This window comes from Epinephelus fuscoguttatus, linkage group LG22 (assembly GCF_011397635.1).
Source record: "Epinephelus fuscoguttatus linkage group LG22, E.fuscoguttatus.final_Chr_v1".
NCBI classification, from domain to species: domain Eukaryota; kingdom Metazoa; phylum Chordata; class Actinopteri; order Perciformes; family Serranidae; genus Epinephelus; species Epinephelus fuscoguttatus.
Window position 1 is genome coordinate 4614823 of NC_064773.1, and position 19846 is coordinate 4634668.

The 19846-nt window shown below is 41.3% G+C and overlaps 1 protein-coding gene across 4 annotated transcripts in view; it reads left to right on the plus strand.

Annotated features, from left to right (window-relative positions):
* The window catches only part of abcc9 (ATP-binding cassette, sub-family C (CFTR/MRP), member 9), a 107474-nt gene that overhangs the window by 73987 nt on the left and 13641 nt on the right, over positions 1-19846 (plus strand). For all 4 annotated transcript variants that reach the window (XR_007448452.1, XM_049567216.1, XM_049567217.1 and 1 more), the window contains 8 exons: positions 140-297; positions 1693-1785; positions 3358-3460; positions 5432-5542; positions 6214-6334; positions 10515-10645; positions 10906-10984; positions 16436-16544. Coding sequence is in view for 3 of the 4 variants with exons in the window: in XM_049567216.1 (XP_049423173.1) it covers positions 140-297; positions 1693-1785; positions 3358-3460; positions 5432-5542; positions 6214-6334; positions 10515-10645; positions 10906-10984; positions 16436-16544 (905 nt within the window). In the remaining variant the exon portion in view is untranslated. The remainder of the gene's footprint in view (positions 1-139; positions 298-1692; positions 1786-3357; positions 3461-5431; positions 5543-6213; positions 6335-10514; positions 10646-10905; positions 10985-16435; positions 16545-19846) is intronic.

The window sequence follows — 19846 nt, forward strand, 5'->3', positions numbered from 1 at the left end:
TCATGTTTCTCCCAGTGGAATTGTTTTGTAGTGTATTTGCCTTCGTCGGCCTCTGCAGTCATATGTAAACCAAAAGAAAAAGCTAAACATGAATACATTCTGAATTCATTATCACTTTGTCATCTATTTTTTTTCTCAGCATATTCCTCCAACACTGGAGTCTTTGACCAGATCCACGTTGCTCTGTTTGTCAGCCATCGGGGTCATATCCTCCATCACTCCACTCTTCATGGTCGCCTTGCTTCCCCTGGGCGTGGCCTTCTACTTCATCCAAAAGTACTTCCGAGTGGCGTCCAAGTGAGTCTGCAGTGTATTTGTTGTAGATAGAGTGCACTGTTTTTTGCATTCAAACATTCAGGGAGTGTAGTTAGATAAAGTGAAGAGCATCTATCCATCCCATGACTGTGAACGCGATATCTCAAAAATGCCTCGAGGGAATTTCTTCAAATTTGGCACAAACATTCACTTGGAACTGAGGATGAATTAATTAGATTTTGGTGGTCAAGGGTCAAAGGTCATGGTCTCTGTGACCTTAGATCCTTGTCATTCTCGTGAACACAATATCTCAAGAACACCTTGAGGGAATTTCTTCAAATTTTGCACAAACATTCAATTGAGGATTAACTAAAGGTCAAGGTCACTGTGAACTTGTATCTATTTTATTCTTGTGAATGCAGTATCTCAAGAACAGCATGAGGGAATTTCTTCAAATTTGGCACAAACATTCAATTGAGGATGAACTAAAGGTCAAGATCACTGTGACCTTGTATCTATTTTATTCTCGTGAATGCAATATCTCAAGAACAGCTTGAAGGAATTTCTTCAAATTTGGCGGAAATGTTCACTTAGACTAAACCATGAACTGATTAGATTTTGGTGGTCATAGTTCAAAGGTCAAGGTCACTGGGACTTTATTTGTCTCATTCTTGGGAATGCAATATGTCAAAGACACCTTGAAGTAAGTTCTTCAAATTTGGCACAGCCATTTACTTTAACTCAAGAAGGAACTGATTTGATTTCATTTGTCAAAGGTCAAGGCCACTGTGGCCTTGTTTGTCTCATTCTCGTGAACATGATATCTTGAGAACACCTTGAGGGAAATGTTATTTAAATTTGACACAGACGGCCAACTGGTCTGGAGAACAAACTGATTTTAATTTTGTGGTTGAAGGTCAAAGGTAAAGGTCAGTGTGACCTCACAAATGTCTAATAGGAAAAAAGTTTTTATATTATATATAAAATAATTAAATTTTATATCCAAAAGGTCAAAGGTCAGCTTCACTGTGACATCATAGTGTTCTGCATAACCTCTCCTGGTCATTATTCAACATTGTATCTCAGGAACAGGAAGTGAAGACTAATCTTTGGTGTCCACCTTCGGACTGTGCTGACTGTATAGACCTCCTGTGTGTGAAGCATGTTTTCACAGACAGGATTTAAACTGTCAGCGAAACTTGAACGGTGTGCAGAGACAAACCACCACAGGGCAATAATTCCAGTTGATTTTGGGGTGAACTGTTCCTTTAATGTCCCAGCTCTCCATTCATGCAGAAAACAGCATACGGCATTCGTGTATGTATGAATGCCAGACAAATTTGGTACTGACCTGTTCGTAGTGAGGGTAGAGGACATCAGGCAGTTACCGTAATAACTACACATACATACTGTGAATACTGTTTCTCTGTCTCTCAGGGACCTGCAGGACCTGGATGACTCCACACAGCTGCCCCTGCTCTGCCACTTCTCTGAGACCGCTGAAGGGCTCACCACTATAAGAGCATTTAGGTACAACACACACGCACTTGACTTCCATCCTGTCTGCAGTGAGCACAAAGTGTATTTTTACATTCTGTGTCTGTGTTCTTCAATCTCACACGTTACTACACAGGAGGGAACTTGACATGGTTTCATATTCAGTCTCTGGACTCCTTTCCTCCACAGGAATGCTCTCTGCATGCCTGACCCCAGCCCTTACCTCAAATTTAATTTAAGCTTAACCCTAAAGTAAACTTCATAAAGGCTTTCTCTGCTGCCCGCCTTATGGCCCCACATTGTGACTACATAAAGAGATGTACATGGCTCTTTGAATGCAGTCCATGGTAAAGATAATGATGATAATGCATTATGTATACAGTGTAATTAAGTAGTTTAGTTAGTTCAAGTGCTTTTACTCAGGCTGCAACGGAAAAAAGAAGTAACTGTTTGGCTCATACTGTGATTTAGGAGTCATGGTTCGGTGAGAGTTTGGTACAGTGGGAAAAAAACAAATGCATAAGGATCTGAACAGACAGGAGTGCAGTTTTCTGACTGACATTTTGTCGACTGGAAACTTTGGTACAGAGTCCTGCACAGGTGTGATTTTCAAGACCGAGACATTGCAGAATTCTCCTGGTGCGCGACATGAAAGAAAATGTGTTGAACAAAACTTTTCTCTGTCTAAAATGCATCATTTCCGTTGAGCGACATTCATCTAAAGTGCCAAGCGCCCTCTCACAAAGTAGCCCCAACACACCATCCTCGTCTTACACACACCTCTCACTCTGTTGCTGATGGCCAAGAGCCTGCAGACGGGTCTTCCAACTCCAGCACCATAGTGTAACTGACTTGCAGCCAACCTGCTTGTTGTGCTAATGTCAGCACGTGTTGCTGATGGCGTCAGTTTACATACTGTGTAGTCTGTGTGTGGCTGCATGTAGCAGACCGTGACCCCAGTGAATTGACACAGCCCTAACTTTTACTTTTATATTTATGATACTGCAGTGAGAGAAGAGAGACGCATGAGTCTCGTGCTGTAGTTATAGTTGTGTTGGAGGAAGCAGCAGCAGCAGTATCTCTTTGTATTTCTGTCTTCACCCTGTTTCCCATCGTTGCTGTAATCCAACATTAAACGGCTCTCACGCTGTTTCTATCCTCTCCTCCCTGAGGACTTCCTCACACACACAAATATACAAGCACTGGGAGACTCACACAAGCACATATCATGCACACACACACGCAGGAACAGTGAATCTGGTGATGAGACAGATTCTTGGCAATCATGGGATGGTTCCCATTATCATTATCCACTGGTCTCCCTCCAAACCAAGTCTGCTTTAGATGGCGGTGACTCGCTGCTCGACACAGACGAAGATAAAACCACAAGTTACAATATACTGATTAAAAGTGACGACTACTAATCTAACATATAAACCTAAATTTTTAGTTTAGTTTAGTTTTTATTTTGGTTTAGGCCACAAACAGAGGAAAGAAAAGCCAAGTTCAAACACTAACAACACAGTATTTTTGTAAAGAGAATCATAAAATAATGGAAGGATGCATTGTATATTTATCTCATACACGCTTTAATGTTGTTTTCAGACACGAGGCTCGTTTCAAGCAGCGTATGCTGGAGCTGACAGACACCAATAACACCGCCTACCTGTTTCTGTCTGCCGCCAACCGCTGGCTGGAGGTCCGAACGGTGAGAAACTGTTTTATTGTGTAATTTCTCACATGACAGGTGATGGCTGATTCTCTCATACATACAGTAATTAACCATTATTCAGATTTAAGTTTGGTTGGACAAATGTAAGAACAATAAAAGGCTCATTCATGATTCAATGTTGTTGCTGAGACTCTCGTAGCTCTTTGTTTTTGCCTCTCTGATATTTGGTTCATAGACCGTTCTAGGGCCGACGTCACACTGAAGTCATTTTATCACCTGGAGGTGCAGCTGCCTCTCCCCCACAGGGCTGTAGGCTACACAGGAGTGTTAAATTGTGTTTGTCTTGTTGTGTTATTGGGAGCCAGAATAGAAGAAGTCATGGCTCAAAACCAGCCGCCACTGCCCGTCAACAAAAACAAAGATGGTTAAATGTGATAAGACCAAAGGACTGGACGGAGGCCATCATCAAAAATGCTCACATGTGCAGCGCACACTTCATATCAGGTTAGGGAAAAAGTATTTCCTGTTGTAGGGATGAATAAGGTTATGTGTATTAAGGGTTATCATGTCCACCTCATCAGAAACTGGGGAGGGATTAAGAGGAAGATTGGATTTCTCTACAACGCTAACTTTTTAGCACATTAGCTAACGTTAGCTTCCATAGCAAAACAAACAAGTGTCATCCTCCTTTGTAAGACTGGCTTCCTGCAGAGATGGGACCAAGTCACACGTGCAAGTCTCAAGTAAGTTTCAAGTCATTTTTTCTTGGGCAAGTCAAGTCAAGTCCTGTAATAGGTCAAGTCAGGTCCAAGTCAAGTCACCTTATTATTGTAATTTTACCTGCAGAATCTGATCTCAATAAAGTGAAAAGACAAGATATAAGTAACTGTCAGTAAACATTGACTTCATCGCTGCAATGTTTACTTTGCAGGGACGACCCCCATGTGCGCACACACACACACACACACACACACACACACACACACTAACCAAGGCAGCGGCCAAAATCACCCATTTAGCTCATTTAACCCTGTGTTGCTCGTTCATAAAACGTACAGCCGGTCTTGTGATGAACCGGTCCGAATGTTCGCTCACGTTTTCTGGGGTTAATGTTAGCAAATCAATTAAAAAACAAGTTCCATCAAACCGACCCCCCACCCCCGTATCGTATTAAGCTAACGTTAGCTAACTACCAACTAACCAGATAATATTAGCTAATTGACAAGCATCTACTGGGCAGAATGGCTCTTCAAATGACGAACAAAGTGTGAAGTTGTCGTCTGGCTGTCCAAGATGTTTATGCCGCATGTCTTGCACTGTGCTGTTCGTCTTTTGCCATCATAATGGTAATTCCGAAAGCCGAAGACAATGACTCTCGGTACCCCTCCCGCTGACATGTTGATGCCTATTTGATATAAGAGGGCGTGTTTCTCCAATAAACACGTAAGGTACGTAGACAGGGCATGACTGATTGACAGGGTGATCCAATCATGACAACGCCATTCTCAGTCTGCGCTCCTACCGGGTAATCGACATTATTTTTTAAATTAATTTATTAATTTTATATTCACACTGAAAACATGATGTGAATAACACTCAAGTCATTCAAGTCATCGTGTCTCAAGTCAAGTCCCGAGTGTTTAACTTCCAAGTCCGAGTCAAGTCTCAAGTCTTTTATTTTTTGTCAAGTCACAAGTCATCAAAACAGCGACTCGAGTCAACTTGAGTCCAAGTCACAATGACTCGAGTCCCCATCTCTGGCTTCCTGTGACATCATCCATCCACTGAGTGAGAGCATACGGGTCAGTCAGTCTGAAGGGGTGCGCTTGATTTACAAAATAAAAGACAAAACGAGCAAAATTGGTAGATTTGTGATTCAGCACAAAATCTCAATTATCTTGTTTTGAAAATCGAGGGAAGCCACAATCATAATTAAAAATCCAATTAATCACCCAGCCCTGTGGCACAGTTAACATTTCTTCTTCTTTCTCTCTCCCTCTCATGCAGGACTACCTCGGAGCAGTGATCGTGCTGTCAGCAGCAGGAGCCGCCATATGGAGCCCGATGAAGTTGACCTGCGTAGGCCTGGTGGGCCTCGGACTTACGTACGCCCTCACTGTGAGTTCTCTCTTTTAAAGGTTCTTTGGTCTGATGTTTTATCATGCTGTTTGGCACTGACTCTTAGATATTTTTGTACTTTTAAAGAACCAACACATGACAGATTTGGTCCCAACAGCAGCAAATGTCTTTATTGTGTCTGTTAAAGATTGTGTGGGCTTACGCACCATTAAAGCAAAACAACAACTGCAATAGAGCGCCCTTAATTGTGAGGTTTGAAGCTTTTAAGATCTTTTAATTCAGCTCACACTAGTGGTTTTGTGATGCATGCTGTATACCACAAACTGACAGACACACATTAAACCTGTGGCCACGTTATATTGTGATTTGTGGGTTTTGGCACAGCCCAACTCCAGCCGACACATTTCAGGATGGCCTACATCAAATTATTCAAAAAATAGATTACACTACATGAATCGCTGGTGGTATCGACAAAGGACGGCCGTTTGGTTTTCTTTTTCCACTGTGAGAAGTTGTGGATGGTACCGGTGCGTACCAGAAACGCTAGGTACCATGTCTGAAGGGTAACTTTTGGTTCTAAAGGTACCAAACCAAAAGTGTTTGGTGGAAACAGGGCTTTAGAGAGTTGTCTGTATAGTTGTGGGTTTACACTGTAGATATAAACATCATCTTAACAATAAAAGCATGATCCTTTGTGTGTCGCTCTGTAGGTCACCAACTACCTGAACTGGGTGGTGAGGAACCTGGCAGACCTGGAGGTCCAGATGGCGGCTGTGAAGAAGGTCAACAGCTTCCTCAGCACAGAGTCAGAGAACTACGAGGGATCTATGGGTAACTGAGTTCTTGTTATCAAGCTCACGTACACCAACATCCATTCAGCCTTACTAATCACACACATGTGTAACTAGGCTTAAATCTCAATGACCATGATCATCCAGCTCCGCAGGACTTGTGAAATTATGCCTCTAACTGTGTTTTGACATTTTCATAATAACCCTGATAAGAAGAGAACCACATATTTTGGACTTGTCAGATTTGATTGCTAAGACAGCAACACAAAGCCAAAATGTTGGGAAGGAGCTCACTGCTGCATTCCTGCAATTTTTTTTTTTTTAATACATGATTGCAAGACTTTTTAACATCTGCAGTATAACAGATAAAGTACCATAGGTAAATAAATAAAAGGGTTACTTTGGTATTTTTCAATGATACATTTTTAGATTGGTCCTGTATTGAGTGAGAGGGCTGCAGCCAGGAGCCGTGAAACAGTCTGCTGCGTCCATTTATGTCCACGAAAGGTGTTTGTTTTTGCCACTGACAGGCTCAGGTTGTTATTCTAAGTGTCTGACAACATTATGAAAGGATCCCTACAGAGATAGAGCTTTGTGTTAAAGAGTAACATCCTTTTTGTTTGACTAGAACCAGCCACAAAATCACTATCTCCAAACCCACCAGATTCCATTTAAATAAACAGTCATTTTATCATCATAGGACACATTTCATTTAAAGTCGACAGAAACAAAATAAAACTTACAAAAATAGTCACTGTTCCAACAATCACCAACTCTGGTTTGGTTTAAATTAACTCTTAATTCAGTCACTTAAATGTAAAAACATGCTGCCACTATACACGCTAAAATGACTGTTTATTTAAATGGAGTCTGGTGAAACTGGTGATGGCGATTTCTTCTTAAACAAAAAGGCTCTTACTCTTTAACACAAAGGTCTATCTCTGTAGGGATCCTTTCCATAATGTTGTCAGACACTTAGATATAATAACAATCTGAGCCTGTCAGTGACAAAAACAAACACTTCTATAGGGCTGTACCCAAATATTCGGATATTCAAATATTTGTTTCTATGAGTAGGTATTCGTTATGAAAATTTGGTATTCGATATTCGTTTTTTTAAATTTACTTATTTATTTATTTATTAACTTTTTTTTGGGTGCTAAATGTAGTCTTTTTGTTGTTGGTAAATGTAGGTTATCAATAAAAATCAAAACTTTTAAATTGCATTGTTAAAAATGTCTTGTTGTTGTGGATGGACCTATAACAATAACATCAGATTTTGGCTGATTGAGTTGGAGAAAATTGTCTGACATCCAGTATTTTATTTCTGTGATACAGCTGTGGAGGGCTGTTATATTAGACTGATCACTGGGACTGATTGGGATGTACAACTGTGTGTCGTCTGCATAACAATGAAAATGGACGTTGTATTTACGGATGATGTCACCTAGAGGGAGCATGTAAATGGAAAAGATAATAGGGCCCAGGATCGACCCCTGGGGGACACCACAGGAGACATACTGGACCAAGTACATGTTTCTACTCATAAACATGGGACAAAAGAGTGCAGGTTGAAAAATACAGAAGATACCCTTTAAGAGTCATCTTGTACACACACTTAAACATTAAATTTCACAAATCATTCACACACCAGATGTCAGTAGGATTTTGCTTTTGAAGTACAAAGAGATAAAGTTGTGTTTAAAGATTTATAGGATGAAACAAAATGATTTGATGATAAATCAGCTTGTTATAACTGTACAGTGTGTGTGTGTGTGTGTGTGTGTGTGTGTGTGTGTGTAACAGTTTCATCGTTTGCTTCAGAGTCCAGAAGCTGTGTTTTGGGTTTATGGGGTGTGCTGTTGCTATGGTGAAATAATACAACTGCTGCCGGGATTTTCTCCTGGCAGGACAGACAACAAAACAAAGAGACTTTACATCATCTCAGTTTTTATTTAATCAGGTTAGTGCCAGTGAGTCAACTGATATCTAACCGAACCAAACCTTTCCAGATCTTGAACAAAAAAAGAAAACATCCAGTGAATCTGCCAGAGGACCTTTAATCCAGACAGAGCAGCTATTTCGGGAAACGTAACCAAAACAATTCCTGAGTTTGAAGGATGGCTGGAAAAAACACAAAGAAAGTGAAAAGAAACCAAGAAAAAAAGCAGATTAAAATATTGTAAGAGTTAACAGTAAGGTTTCCATCTCTGTGTCGCGTATAAAGGTCCGTCGTCTTGTTGACTTTAACTTTCAACCTTGTGTTTTACAGTACATACTCCCAAATCCCAAAAACTGAGTGACAGAGACCAGAAAGATTCTTCCTCTCTGACATCATGGAAGCTCCCAGCGAACAGATAAAAGTGTAAAATTTGTGAGGACGAAACCAAAAGAAGTTGAACTATGAAACTCTTATCTCGTCCGTGTAGTAATATGAATAATGTGGCATATAGAAGCTAGTGTTTCCAAATATCAGGAAAACTACTCAGGTTTGAAGACAGTTGTATATCACCTGCTGTGGCTGTGGAGGGAGCTTTTGTAAGTTTTTAAGTTTTAATTTACTCAACCTTGACTCAGTCACTTGAGTGTAAAATTTTCTAAGGACTGTGAAAGACATTGATCCATTAACGTTATATGTAGCACCACTTAGTTACCCAACCTCTACTGCCAACTTGCTGACACTGTCAGTTAATGCACCAGTCCAAAAACATTCTGAAGTCTCTAGCATTACTGTTAAAGGAGCAGTGTGTAAGGTTTAGGGGGATTTAGTGGTGAGGATTGCAGATTGCAACCGGCTAAAACTTCTTCTGGTTAGAATTCATTCAGTGTTAATTGTTCAGGAGGTTTCAGCATGAGACGAATTATCCACAGAGACGTCGAGGTTCACCACTCTTGGAAAATAGTCCAACAGTTTTAGACGTTTGACCTCTATAACTGATATCACTACATGGGCTCAGGAACACCACTGTCAGTGAACATAGTTCGTCGCTGCATCTACAAATACAAGTTAAGACTCTACCATGCAAAGTGAAAGCCACATATCAACAACATCTCTGCCAACTTCTCTGGGCCCAACCTCACCTGAAGTGGACTGACACAAAGTGGAAGAGTGTGCTGTGGTCTGATGAGTCCATCATGGACGCTGTATCCTCCGGGCTAAAAAAGGAAAAGGACCATCCAGATTGTTACCAGCTCAAAGTTTAAAGCCTGATGGTATGGGGGTGTGTTAGTGCCCATGGCATCATGGGTAACTTGTTCATCTGCGAAGGCACCATTAATGCTGAAAGGTACATACAGGTTTTGGGGCAACATATGCTGCCATCCCGACTACGTCTTGTCAGGGACATCCCTGCTTATTCCAGCAAGACAATGAGACACATTCTGCACGTGTTACAACAGCGTGGCTTCGTAGTAAAAGAGTTCAGGTACGAGACTAACCTGTCCGCAGTCCTCACCTGTCTCCCATTGAAAACTTGTGGCACATTATGAAGCACAAATTAGACAATGAAGACGTCGAACTGTTGAGCAACTGAAGTCGTATATCAAGCAAGAATGGGAAAAGAAATCAGTCTCAAAACTTAAGCAGTTAGTGTCCTCAGTTCCCAAACACTTACTGAGTGCTGTTAAAGGAAAAGGTGATGTCACACAGTGGTAAACATGACTCAGTTTGAACATGAAATACTTTTTTCTTTGCTTATTTGATTGTATTCAATTGAATATAGGTCCAAAGAGATCGGCAAATCATTGCCTTCTGTTTTTATTCACATTTTACACAACGTCCCAGCTTTTTTGGAATCGGGGTTGTAGATATAAACGACTCATTCTAAGGTAGCAATAAGACAACAAACTTTATTTTCAGGTGCTTATATACTAGAGAAAATACAGTTATAATATTATATTTAATTTCTGCCAAGATATACCCCTGAACCTACACACTGGACCTTTAAGTTGCGCAACCCTGTGCCGACTTTTGGAGGCATTAAAGGTTTAATTATCACAGTTCTAAGTAACAACTTTAGCTGTGTGGTTGTGATGTCAGTGAGGAATCTCAGCAGTGCTTTAATAGGAAAACTCTTCCACTGTATATCTGCAGTGTTATGACTCGCTCCATACGGTCTGTACGCTCGTGTTTACACCAGCCACAACTGTAACATAGACAACTGCGAGCTGTTAGTGGTCTGTTCTTATTCTACAGACTCTCTATGTGTCTCTCCCTGCAGACGCCTCCCAGGTGCCTGAGAACTGGCCTCAGACCGGTGAGATAAAGATCCAGGACCTGTGTGTGCGCTACGACCCCATGCTCAAACCAGTGCTCAAACACGTCAACATGTACATCGAGCCCGGCCAGAAGGTAATTAACACGCAGCTGTGAGGACAGCGGGGCAGGGTCCCAACGATCAGTGTGTGGTGGAGTGAAATACTGTGGTTAATACTGTTTGTCTGCTAATAAGAAGATGTTGGATTTAGTTTAAACGTGGACTTTTCCTTTGAAGTCGCAGCCATGTGTCCGCACTCGGCATGTAGCTGCCACTCTGTTGTCACACAGGTGTCTGGTGTCTCACAGCAGTGTCACACTGAAGCCTATTTGACTGCCTCTCCTCTCCCTGTTAGGTGGGAATCTGTGGTCGCACCGGCAGTGGGAAGTCGTCTCTGTCGTTGGCCTTCTTCAACATGGTGGATATTTTTGAAGGTGGGTCTGTGTCCTGTCACACTGTTAACAGAGAGAGAAAGACAGAGTGCTCACGTTGTTTTTCCACTTCTTTCATCTTCAGTCTCTCTCGTCTTTCTTTCTGTCTGTCACTGATTGAGTATGTTTATGTCTCATTAAAGGAAATGATTCTGAAGATAATCTCTTGTCTGTTCACTGAAGGATTTCCCTCTGAGTTGTTGCCTTAAGTAGCTCTTCAGTTCTACTTAACCCTAAAAACATCTCTGTTGGTCTCTCATTTAGTCTTTGAATTAAGCTGCTCCCTCTCAGTCATTTCCTCTGATCTACTTATAAGATGAAGAAGATGCTTCAAAATAAGTTGCTGTGAGACAGGAGGGTGCTTATACCTTCTAAAATCATAAATCATAACATGATAGTTGAAAAACTTTAATAAACCAGCTGGCAGACAGGAAGTTCTCACTACTTGTTAGTACTTACGGTAGAACACATTCTCACTCCGACCTCGTCACATGTCGATTGGTCATGGACTTTCCACGTCCAGATACGATGTGCAAGATCACACACATCACAGGAAATGTAACGTTTACATACAGTTTCTTCCTCTCTCTTCAAATTAAAAGCACTACGTCGGTACAACACCACAGATTGACGTTATTTTTCCCTCAAAAACATGTGGTTGGGTTTAGGTAGAAAGAACAGGGTTTGGCTTTATAATCTTATCTCCTTGGTGAAGGTCAGGGTTTGTTGGACCCATCCACCACCGATTAGATTGGTGGTCAAAGGTGAAAGGTCACCGTCGCTGTGACCTTGTCTGTCTCATTCTTGTGAGGGTGATATCTCAAGAGCACCATGATGGAATTTTTTCAAATTTGGCAAGAATGTCCACTTTAAGTCGAGGATGAACTGATTAGATTTCGATGGTGAAAGATCAAGGTCACTGTGACCTCATCTTTCTCATTCTTGCGAACATGGTGCCTCGAGACCACATAGAGGGATTTTCCTCAGCTTTGGCACAAACGTCCACTTGGACGCAAGAATGAACTGATTAGATTTTGGTGGTCAAAGGTCACCATCACTGTGACCTTGTCTGTCTCATTCTTGTGAGGGTGATATCTCAAGAGCACCGTGACGGAATTCTTTCAAATTTGGCAAGAATGTCCACTTTAAGTTGAGGATGAACTGATTAGATTTCAGTGGTGAAAGATCAAGGTCACTGTGACCTCATCTTTCTCATTCTTGTGAACATGATGCCTCAAGGCCACATAGAGGGATTTTCCTCAGCTTTGGCACAAACATCCACTTGGACTCAAGAATGAACTTATTAGATTTTGGTGGTCAAAGGTCAAGGTTGCTGTGACCTCAAAAAACACGTCTTTGCCTTCACTTGGTCTGTAATTTCGCTGCACAGAACACTTGCTTTGCTTTGATGTGAAACCTCTGTTGTTTGTGGTCTTTTCATGAGATTTGTTGACAAACTGTTGAAATGTGGAATAACACCAGCCTTACCTGTAAAGGATCAGGAGCCACCAAGGTTTAGAAGTACTGCTTCACAACACCAGAGATGAAGTCATATGTAGGCGTTCTGCTCTGACGTTTATCCACTGAATTAAACCATTACATACATCTGAACCGAGGACACACACCACCCTGAACCCAAACAGCATCATAATGGGTTTGGTGAAATGAAAACACTGCTGGAGGTAAATTAGTCATCTAGGTTCCCTTCAGAAGACGTTCTGCGTCATCTCTAAACATCCACAGTCCACTCTATAGAATAGTAGTGTATGTTTATGTTGGAGAAAATGTTTATTTAACCATCCCTCTTTACATTTCAGCTCTTTTTAAACACTCGTGCTGCTCGCGCTACGTGAGAATCCAAAGGTCTTTTTGTTCTTCATGTGTGTTTCTTTGCTTTTAAATACCTGAGGAGAGGACCTGAAGTAGACTCCTCTATCAGAGGATTAAATAAAGGACATAACAAAAGACTTGGCCCATTTTGGTGCAGTCATCTTCAGGCTCCGGGTCGTCATGTCTTAAAACTGTCTGTCTTTTATTTATTGAATTCTGAAAGCGAATCGTAATCGTATCTTTCTGTTTTCACTCTGGATGACGACGACTGCTCATAGACAGATTATTCGGACAAAGGAGATTACACAGTCACTTTTTCCATACGCACACACACACACACACACACACACACACACACACACACACACACAGCCGGGCAGACGTTTCATTTAACAGTAAATTAAGACGTGTGTGTCAGCAGCATTTCCTTATAAAGCAGTGAAATAAAACCAGAGCAGCCTTCTGGTGATACTGTAGCTCCCTTCACTGAACTGTACAGAACATTCTGGATTTCATTACCCCAAAAATATAACACTGTATTCAACAGAACAAAAATATTTATTCAAGACGCTGCAGTGTGAACAAGCACAGGAAGTTCTGTTGTGAGGACTAATTTAATGGGGTCCAGTCAAGTTTTAAAAAAGGCAAATAAAGCAGCAGTGAGTTTGGTCAACAGCCAAAATATCCTGTTTGCATATTTCATCAGTAATAATTGGTCAATTATTACTTAACAAGAGTTTTTAAACCTCACAAATCCTCATGCACACACACAGTCACACTTATTTTAGGTGTGACAGCAATAAAATTTAAATCTCTGGCCAAAAGAAGAAATGCCAGAGCAGTGTTATTGAAGTATTTAGTCTGGTGATGTATTACCATTTGTACTGTGTGTGAGCTTTAACAGCTACACTAAAGTTTTATGATAGTTTGAGGTGTAAATTACATCCAATAGTAACTCAAAGAGAAGGGAGCGCTGCAGGTTTTCAGCTGAAACTATTTTACTCCAACAGTTAAAAACACAAACAGATACATTTTTTCATTAAAATTTTGTCATCGCTCCAAAAAAACACAAAATATTTGATTAAAATTTGCTAAACAAAATGAATATCCATTAATTTTGGACAAAAGCAGTAATTTGGTGGACATTTTTCACGTTTCATAGACTAAAGCTGTTTCAGACAGAGAGGAGATTTACACCATGAATATTTCTCATAACGAGCCAGTTTAAAGCTACTCTTACCTTTCTTGCATTTCACACATTGGAACATCCACAACTCCCGCCTACCTCCAAAGTCCCATCCCCCTCCTCCTGAGTGCAAATGAACTTAGCACTGCTGCATCAACATCACCGCTACATTGGTGCACAAAGACGTCTGCTGTGCCCAATATTAGTAAGTGCATAGCAGCTAACTATGCTAGGTAAGGTTAAAATGTAGTTTATCATTGTTTTTATCACTAGTGCCAAGAAGAAAATAAATCACTGTGCATGCGCAGAGTGTTTTTCTATGGCGTATTGCCACCTACTGGCCTGGCATGCTAATTGCAGCAACGTTTTTGTGTAAACAGGGATATCGTTTTCACAACTGATCGTGTAAACCCGGATTTTTTTTTTTATACAGCATAAATAAAAAGCCATTTTTATTTGTATCAGTATCCGTGTAAACAAGGCCTTGATTAGGGATTGCCATCTGCTCTCCTCCCAGGGAAGTAGTGTCTTAGTGGCAGGCGGTGAGGTGGAGGGATCTTATTTGTGTTTTGATAAACAATAAATTCATTAAATTCATTAACCCCAGTGCTGAAAAAACAAAAACAAAGGAAACACTGATAAATAGAAATATCGGAGTTTTAGCTAGCTGAAATTTGTCCCATCCCCCTCCTCCTGCAACTCCACCTCCCTCCAAAGGCCTACCCCCCCTCCTCCATTATGTCCTCATTACGTCTATGATAGACGTAGGCGTTGGCATGGTAACGTTACATACACAGAAGAGGAAAGCGAGTGTAAAGTTACAACCAAGACAGTCAAATGCAACCCCAGAGTTTTAGTCAGTGATGACTGATGAGTTTTAGAATAAAGTTACAGTGCTAACGTTAGATAGTAGTGTTAACGTTACTAGTAAGTGGAAATGCACAAGGAAGATAACGTTAATGTTTCAGAGGCTGCGCTACAGTGGGCTAACGTTAGCCATTAGCAACTGGATGCTGTGTTGTCATATAACGTTATAACCTATGTTACATTAGAGGCAAACTAAAAAAATTAAGTTTAATTAATTAATTAATTAAGTTTAAACATTTTCAACTCGTGTGGACACATTGAGAGACAATATCTAATCGTGGCTTTCCACTGACTTCTGCGTGATCTTTTTTTTATTGCCGCTTACTGAACAGGTTGTGACGAATCTGAAAATCTGTGACCTTCCCCGACTTTCTCAGTCGCCTGTAACAGCCTGTGGACTGACTTTTGTGTAAAGGACTAAAGATGAATTTTCTGGGAAAATCCAAAGGATGTGAAGTTGTGCGTGTTCCCAAGTGTCCTGCCTCTCCTCGTAGCTAACATTAGCTAAGAAAACTCATGTCAACAAATGTCCACACATGTTGTGTTTCCATTAATGTCAAACACTGCAGCGATGGCCAGGAGACCCCACGGTCACTCCCCGCCGCGAGGACATTAACATTATGTAGCCTTAGGCCCTGTTTATACGTTTCCTTATTTTTATGAAAATGGGTATTTACCACCTATCATTCACATGTAATCGGCATTTTTCTCAACGAAAACTGAGATTTTCAAAAACGGCTTCCAAAGTGAAAGTTTTTTAAAATATCCATTCCTATGGAGACGTGTAAACAGGATAGACAGAGATTTTGGAAAACGATGACGTTGCAACCCAGTTTGCGCATGCTCGTTAGGCGCCTGGTAACCACAACAATAATGGCGGATATATGCCGGGTTGTTTACATTTTGTTAGCACTTTTGGGACTACTTACGAGCTTACAAATGAACTTAGCACTGCTGCATCAACATCACAGCAGCTAACTATGCTAAATGTAGTTTATCATTGTTTTTATCACTAGTGCCAAGAAGAAAATAAATCACTGTGCATGCGCAGAGTGTTTTTCTATGGCGTATTGCCACCTACTGGCCTGGCATGCTAATTGCAGCAACGTTTTTGTGTAAACAGGGATATCGTTTTCACAACTGATCGTGTAAACCCGGATTTTTTTTTTTATACAGCATAAATAAAAAGCCATTTTTATTTGTATCAGTATCCGTGTAAACAAGGCCTTGATTAGGGATTGCCATCTGCTCTCCTCCCAGGGAAGTAGTGTCTTAGTGGCAGGCGGTGAGGTGGAGGGATCTTATTTGTGTTTTGATAAACAATAAATTCATTAAATTCATTAACCCCAGTGCTGAAAAAACAAAAACAAAGGAAACACTGATAAATAGAAATATCGGAGTTTTAGCTAGCTGAAATTTGCTAAAGTTAGCTGTGTTACTAACGCAGAAAATTTGCTAACTAGCTTACATAGCAATACGCTGTCTTTGGTGGTGAATGTCATTAAATTCATCCAGACTCCAGGGCTGACCTGGTTGGTAAATTAACTGAGCGTGTGTTTGCTTATTCACAGGGAAGATCGTCATCGACGGGATTGACATCTGTAAACTTCCTCTGCAGACACTCAGGTCGCGACTGTCCATCATCCTCCAGGACCCTGTGTTATTCAGCGGATCAATAAGGTACACAGACACCCTCAAACAAAGCCTCACTGTATCACGTTAGTATCATTGAATCTTAATGTTTCCATCCTCTGACTTTTTCACCGTCACTGCAAACAGCTTCCTGTGTATATTTTTAATCTTGTGTCACCACTGAGACAAGAACTGTAAACTGTGCTGACGGGACAAGAAAACACTCCTTATCCAGTAGACGTGAAAAGGAAACTTTGAAGTCCTCAATAAATAAACAGTTTTATTGTACACTAAGCACCACTGTTGGAGGGAAAAATTTAATTTGTACGTACTATAATTTCATAATGTAATCAGAATACAGTTCATTCAGGTAACTAATGTTAACATTAACATTAGAAGCTTTTATTGGAGACTTTTAACAGTAGAAAGTGATGCTATTCTCCGTTACAGTCATTGCCCCGGCTGCATGACGGTCCAGAGGCACTGAGATACAGAAGACCTGAAAACGCTGAAAAATCAGAGCAGTCTGGGCTTTTTTGGGAGGAGGGCTTAAAGAGACAGGCAGTAAAACAAAGTGTTTCAGGGAGAGGGTGAATACAGGTGTTCCAGCACAGACAGTTAGAGGAAAAGAAAGTCTTGTCTGAATGTTAAAGCCTGTAAATATGTTCTAGTAGAAACACAAAATTCAAGTATGAACTCTGCTCTTTTACAAAACCCATCTTTGGAAAACAAAGTGCTGAAATGTCACATTATGACCCAGATTTAAAACCTCTGTGATGGCCTGTCATATCAAGCGAAACCCAAACTGCAGCAACAAGTGAAAAAACAGACCGACATGAAAATGTGTTGTCCTGAAAGAGATTAGTCACATGACGACACACAGTCCCAGCTGTGGGGTTAATGGTTGAAAACCCAGTGGGAACTCTGGTTTGGACCTAATCTGACTTTTGTCACAGACGTCACGGACCGAGGAGGTCGTTCTCTCTCTCTGTCTTCTTCGCTGTCACACGCGCTCACAACGCTCTGTGTGTTTGTATAACCAGACGATACAGAAGACTCTGTGTTTGTTATAAAAGACAAAGAGCATGTGCTATTTGTTTGGACAGATATGCCGCTCTAGATAATAGTGTGTGTGAGACAGAGACGGAGAGAGTGTGAGTGTGTGTGTGTGTGTCTTGGCGTTTCCACCGGCTCTTGTTTATGTGAACGTAAGCCTGGGGTGAATGGTCGACAGTAACAGTTTCACACTGTTATCTTAGATGTTGCTGTTATGTTCCGACTCTGTCACACAGAATTAAGTGAAGCTAATGTTCAGAGTAAACAAGGCACTTACTAAGTGTTAGATTAACAACTATGTCTTTAATCGCCTGGAAGAGACACACAGACACATCAGAAGAAATCTATTTTATCCTTTTGTCATTCTTTATTCTAACATTTCATCTAGTTTTGCTTCATTTTCTTAATTTTCACCCAGTGTAGAAGGTCAGGTGGGTAAATTACATCATTTAGTTTACTCACTTTAAGCTCCCTCTGGAGGCTCCACATGTCTCCATACAGGATCTTACCAAGCTCTGTGCTGTATCAGCAGCTCCTCCAGGATTTTGTGAGCCGCTTTCAAGATTGTTGTGGCCTGAAATGACTGATTTCATCAAAGCTTTTCTAAAAAATTGCAATGCTTGTTTTTAGGATTTTGTGTCTTTGTTGGTTTGTTTTTTGTTGGTTTGCTAAAATAGTTGGATTCATGGTGGGGAGCAGCAACACCTAATCGCTAATGATCAGGTGTTGCTGCCGTTGGGCACTCTCCTGCTCTCTCAACACCTAACACACATCTTGCTGCATAGGGAGAAGCCTCGCAGCTGTGATTAACATCCGACACCAAGCCCTGATCTCACATCGACACAGAAACAGCTCGACTCTGTCATTAAACTTGTTAATAACCGTCGGTTAACATTAGCCGTGTGATGCTAGCAGTTAGCCCTGTCACTGTGTGTGTGACTTCAGGCGCAGAGCGAGTGACTCAATATGCTGTAAATATACAATATACAATGAAATGAGATTTTACCCGTTTAAATGGTCAAATTTGCAGTAAAATTGTGATGATTGGACAACATTGCAAGATCACACAGAATTCACAGAGATCGGCAGAATTTGTTTACATTTTTGTGATCGTAACATTAGCCCCTTTTACACTGCCAGATTTTTGGCGAATGTTGGGCTGTTTTGCCGGCAAGCTGCGAGCATTTGGACACACAGAGCCGGATTGGCGAGTTCATCCAAGGTGCCCAATTTGTCCACCTCGTAGGGCAGACATGTGTTTGGTTTAAAAAGAACGAGGCGACCTTCCACAACAGGAGGAGCTGTTGATGACTTGTGGGAGGAGCTGTTGATGACGCTGCACGTGCGACCCACTGGCGGTGGATAAACAGGAAACAGCTGATAGCAGGAATTAGCGAGCAGCTAGTAGCAAGAGGGAAACACAAACCTGACAGACACTGTAAAGATGAGCAACTGGGGAGACAAGGAATTGTGCGCCCTCCTTGTCCTCGCAAACGAAGAGGCCATTAACCGTCAGATGACGGGGACGGTGAAGAACAGACCGACTTATGAGAGAATCGCCGGCCAGCCGTGGCTTCCCTCCCACGTCACTGTTTACGTCACACGCTGAGCTACACGTTTTGTTACTTGCTCACGCCCCCCATTGCTCCGAAAAAGGCGCATTCTGTATAAACAAAAGTAGGTAGGCGGCATTTTGCTGCACTCCCCGATTTTGTCTTTATACTGCCAATGCTGAAAAAAACACTGACTGGGCTTTCCTGCAAATTTTAACAGTTCCTATTTAAAAGGGCTATTGTGACATTGTGGAGGGACTGCGCAGACGATGTTCTGCCTAGAGGCAAATCGGATCTTTAAGACAGACTTTCTTCTCTGTTGTAGTCAGATTTGTGCTTCCTGACATCACCAACATTCTGCATGGGCTGCTGTGAAAACGACCTAGGCTGCAGTGACCACACAGCTCCTCTGGTGATTCGGCTTTCCAGCACGGAAGGATTAGAAGTGGAGGTCCATCATTTTTGGCCTCCTTCAAGTCTGGTAGAAACAATCTTTATGTGCGGTTCGTCCAGTTATTGCAGGTTTTTTCAGCTTTAGCATGTTCACAGGTTGTTGCTTTAAAATAGTGACGAATAAATTAAAGGTAGATGAAGCCTCTGTTAGTCCGCCTCTGTCAATGCACACCAACTCAATGACTCCAACCCCAATCCTATTCTAGACATTGTCAACTGTATTTCTGCACAGAACAACAGGCACAAGCACCTGCTCAGCACCTTTGTTATAACAAAGTGTTAATGACA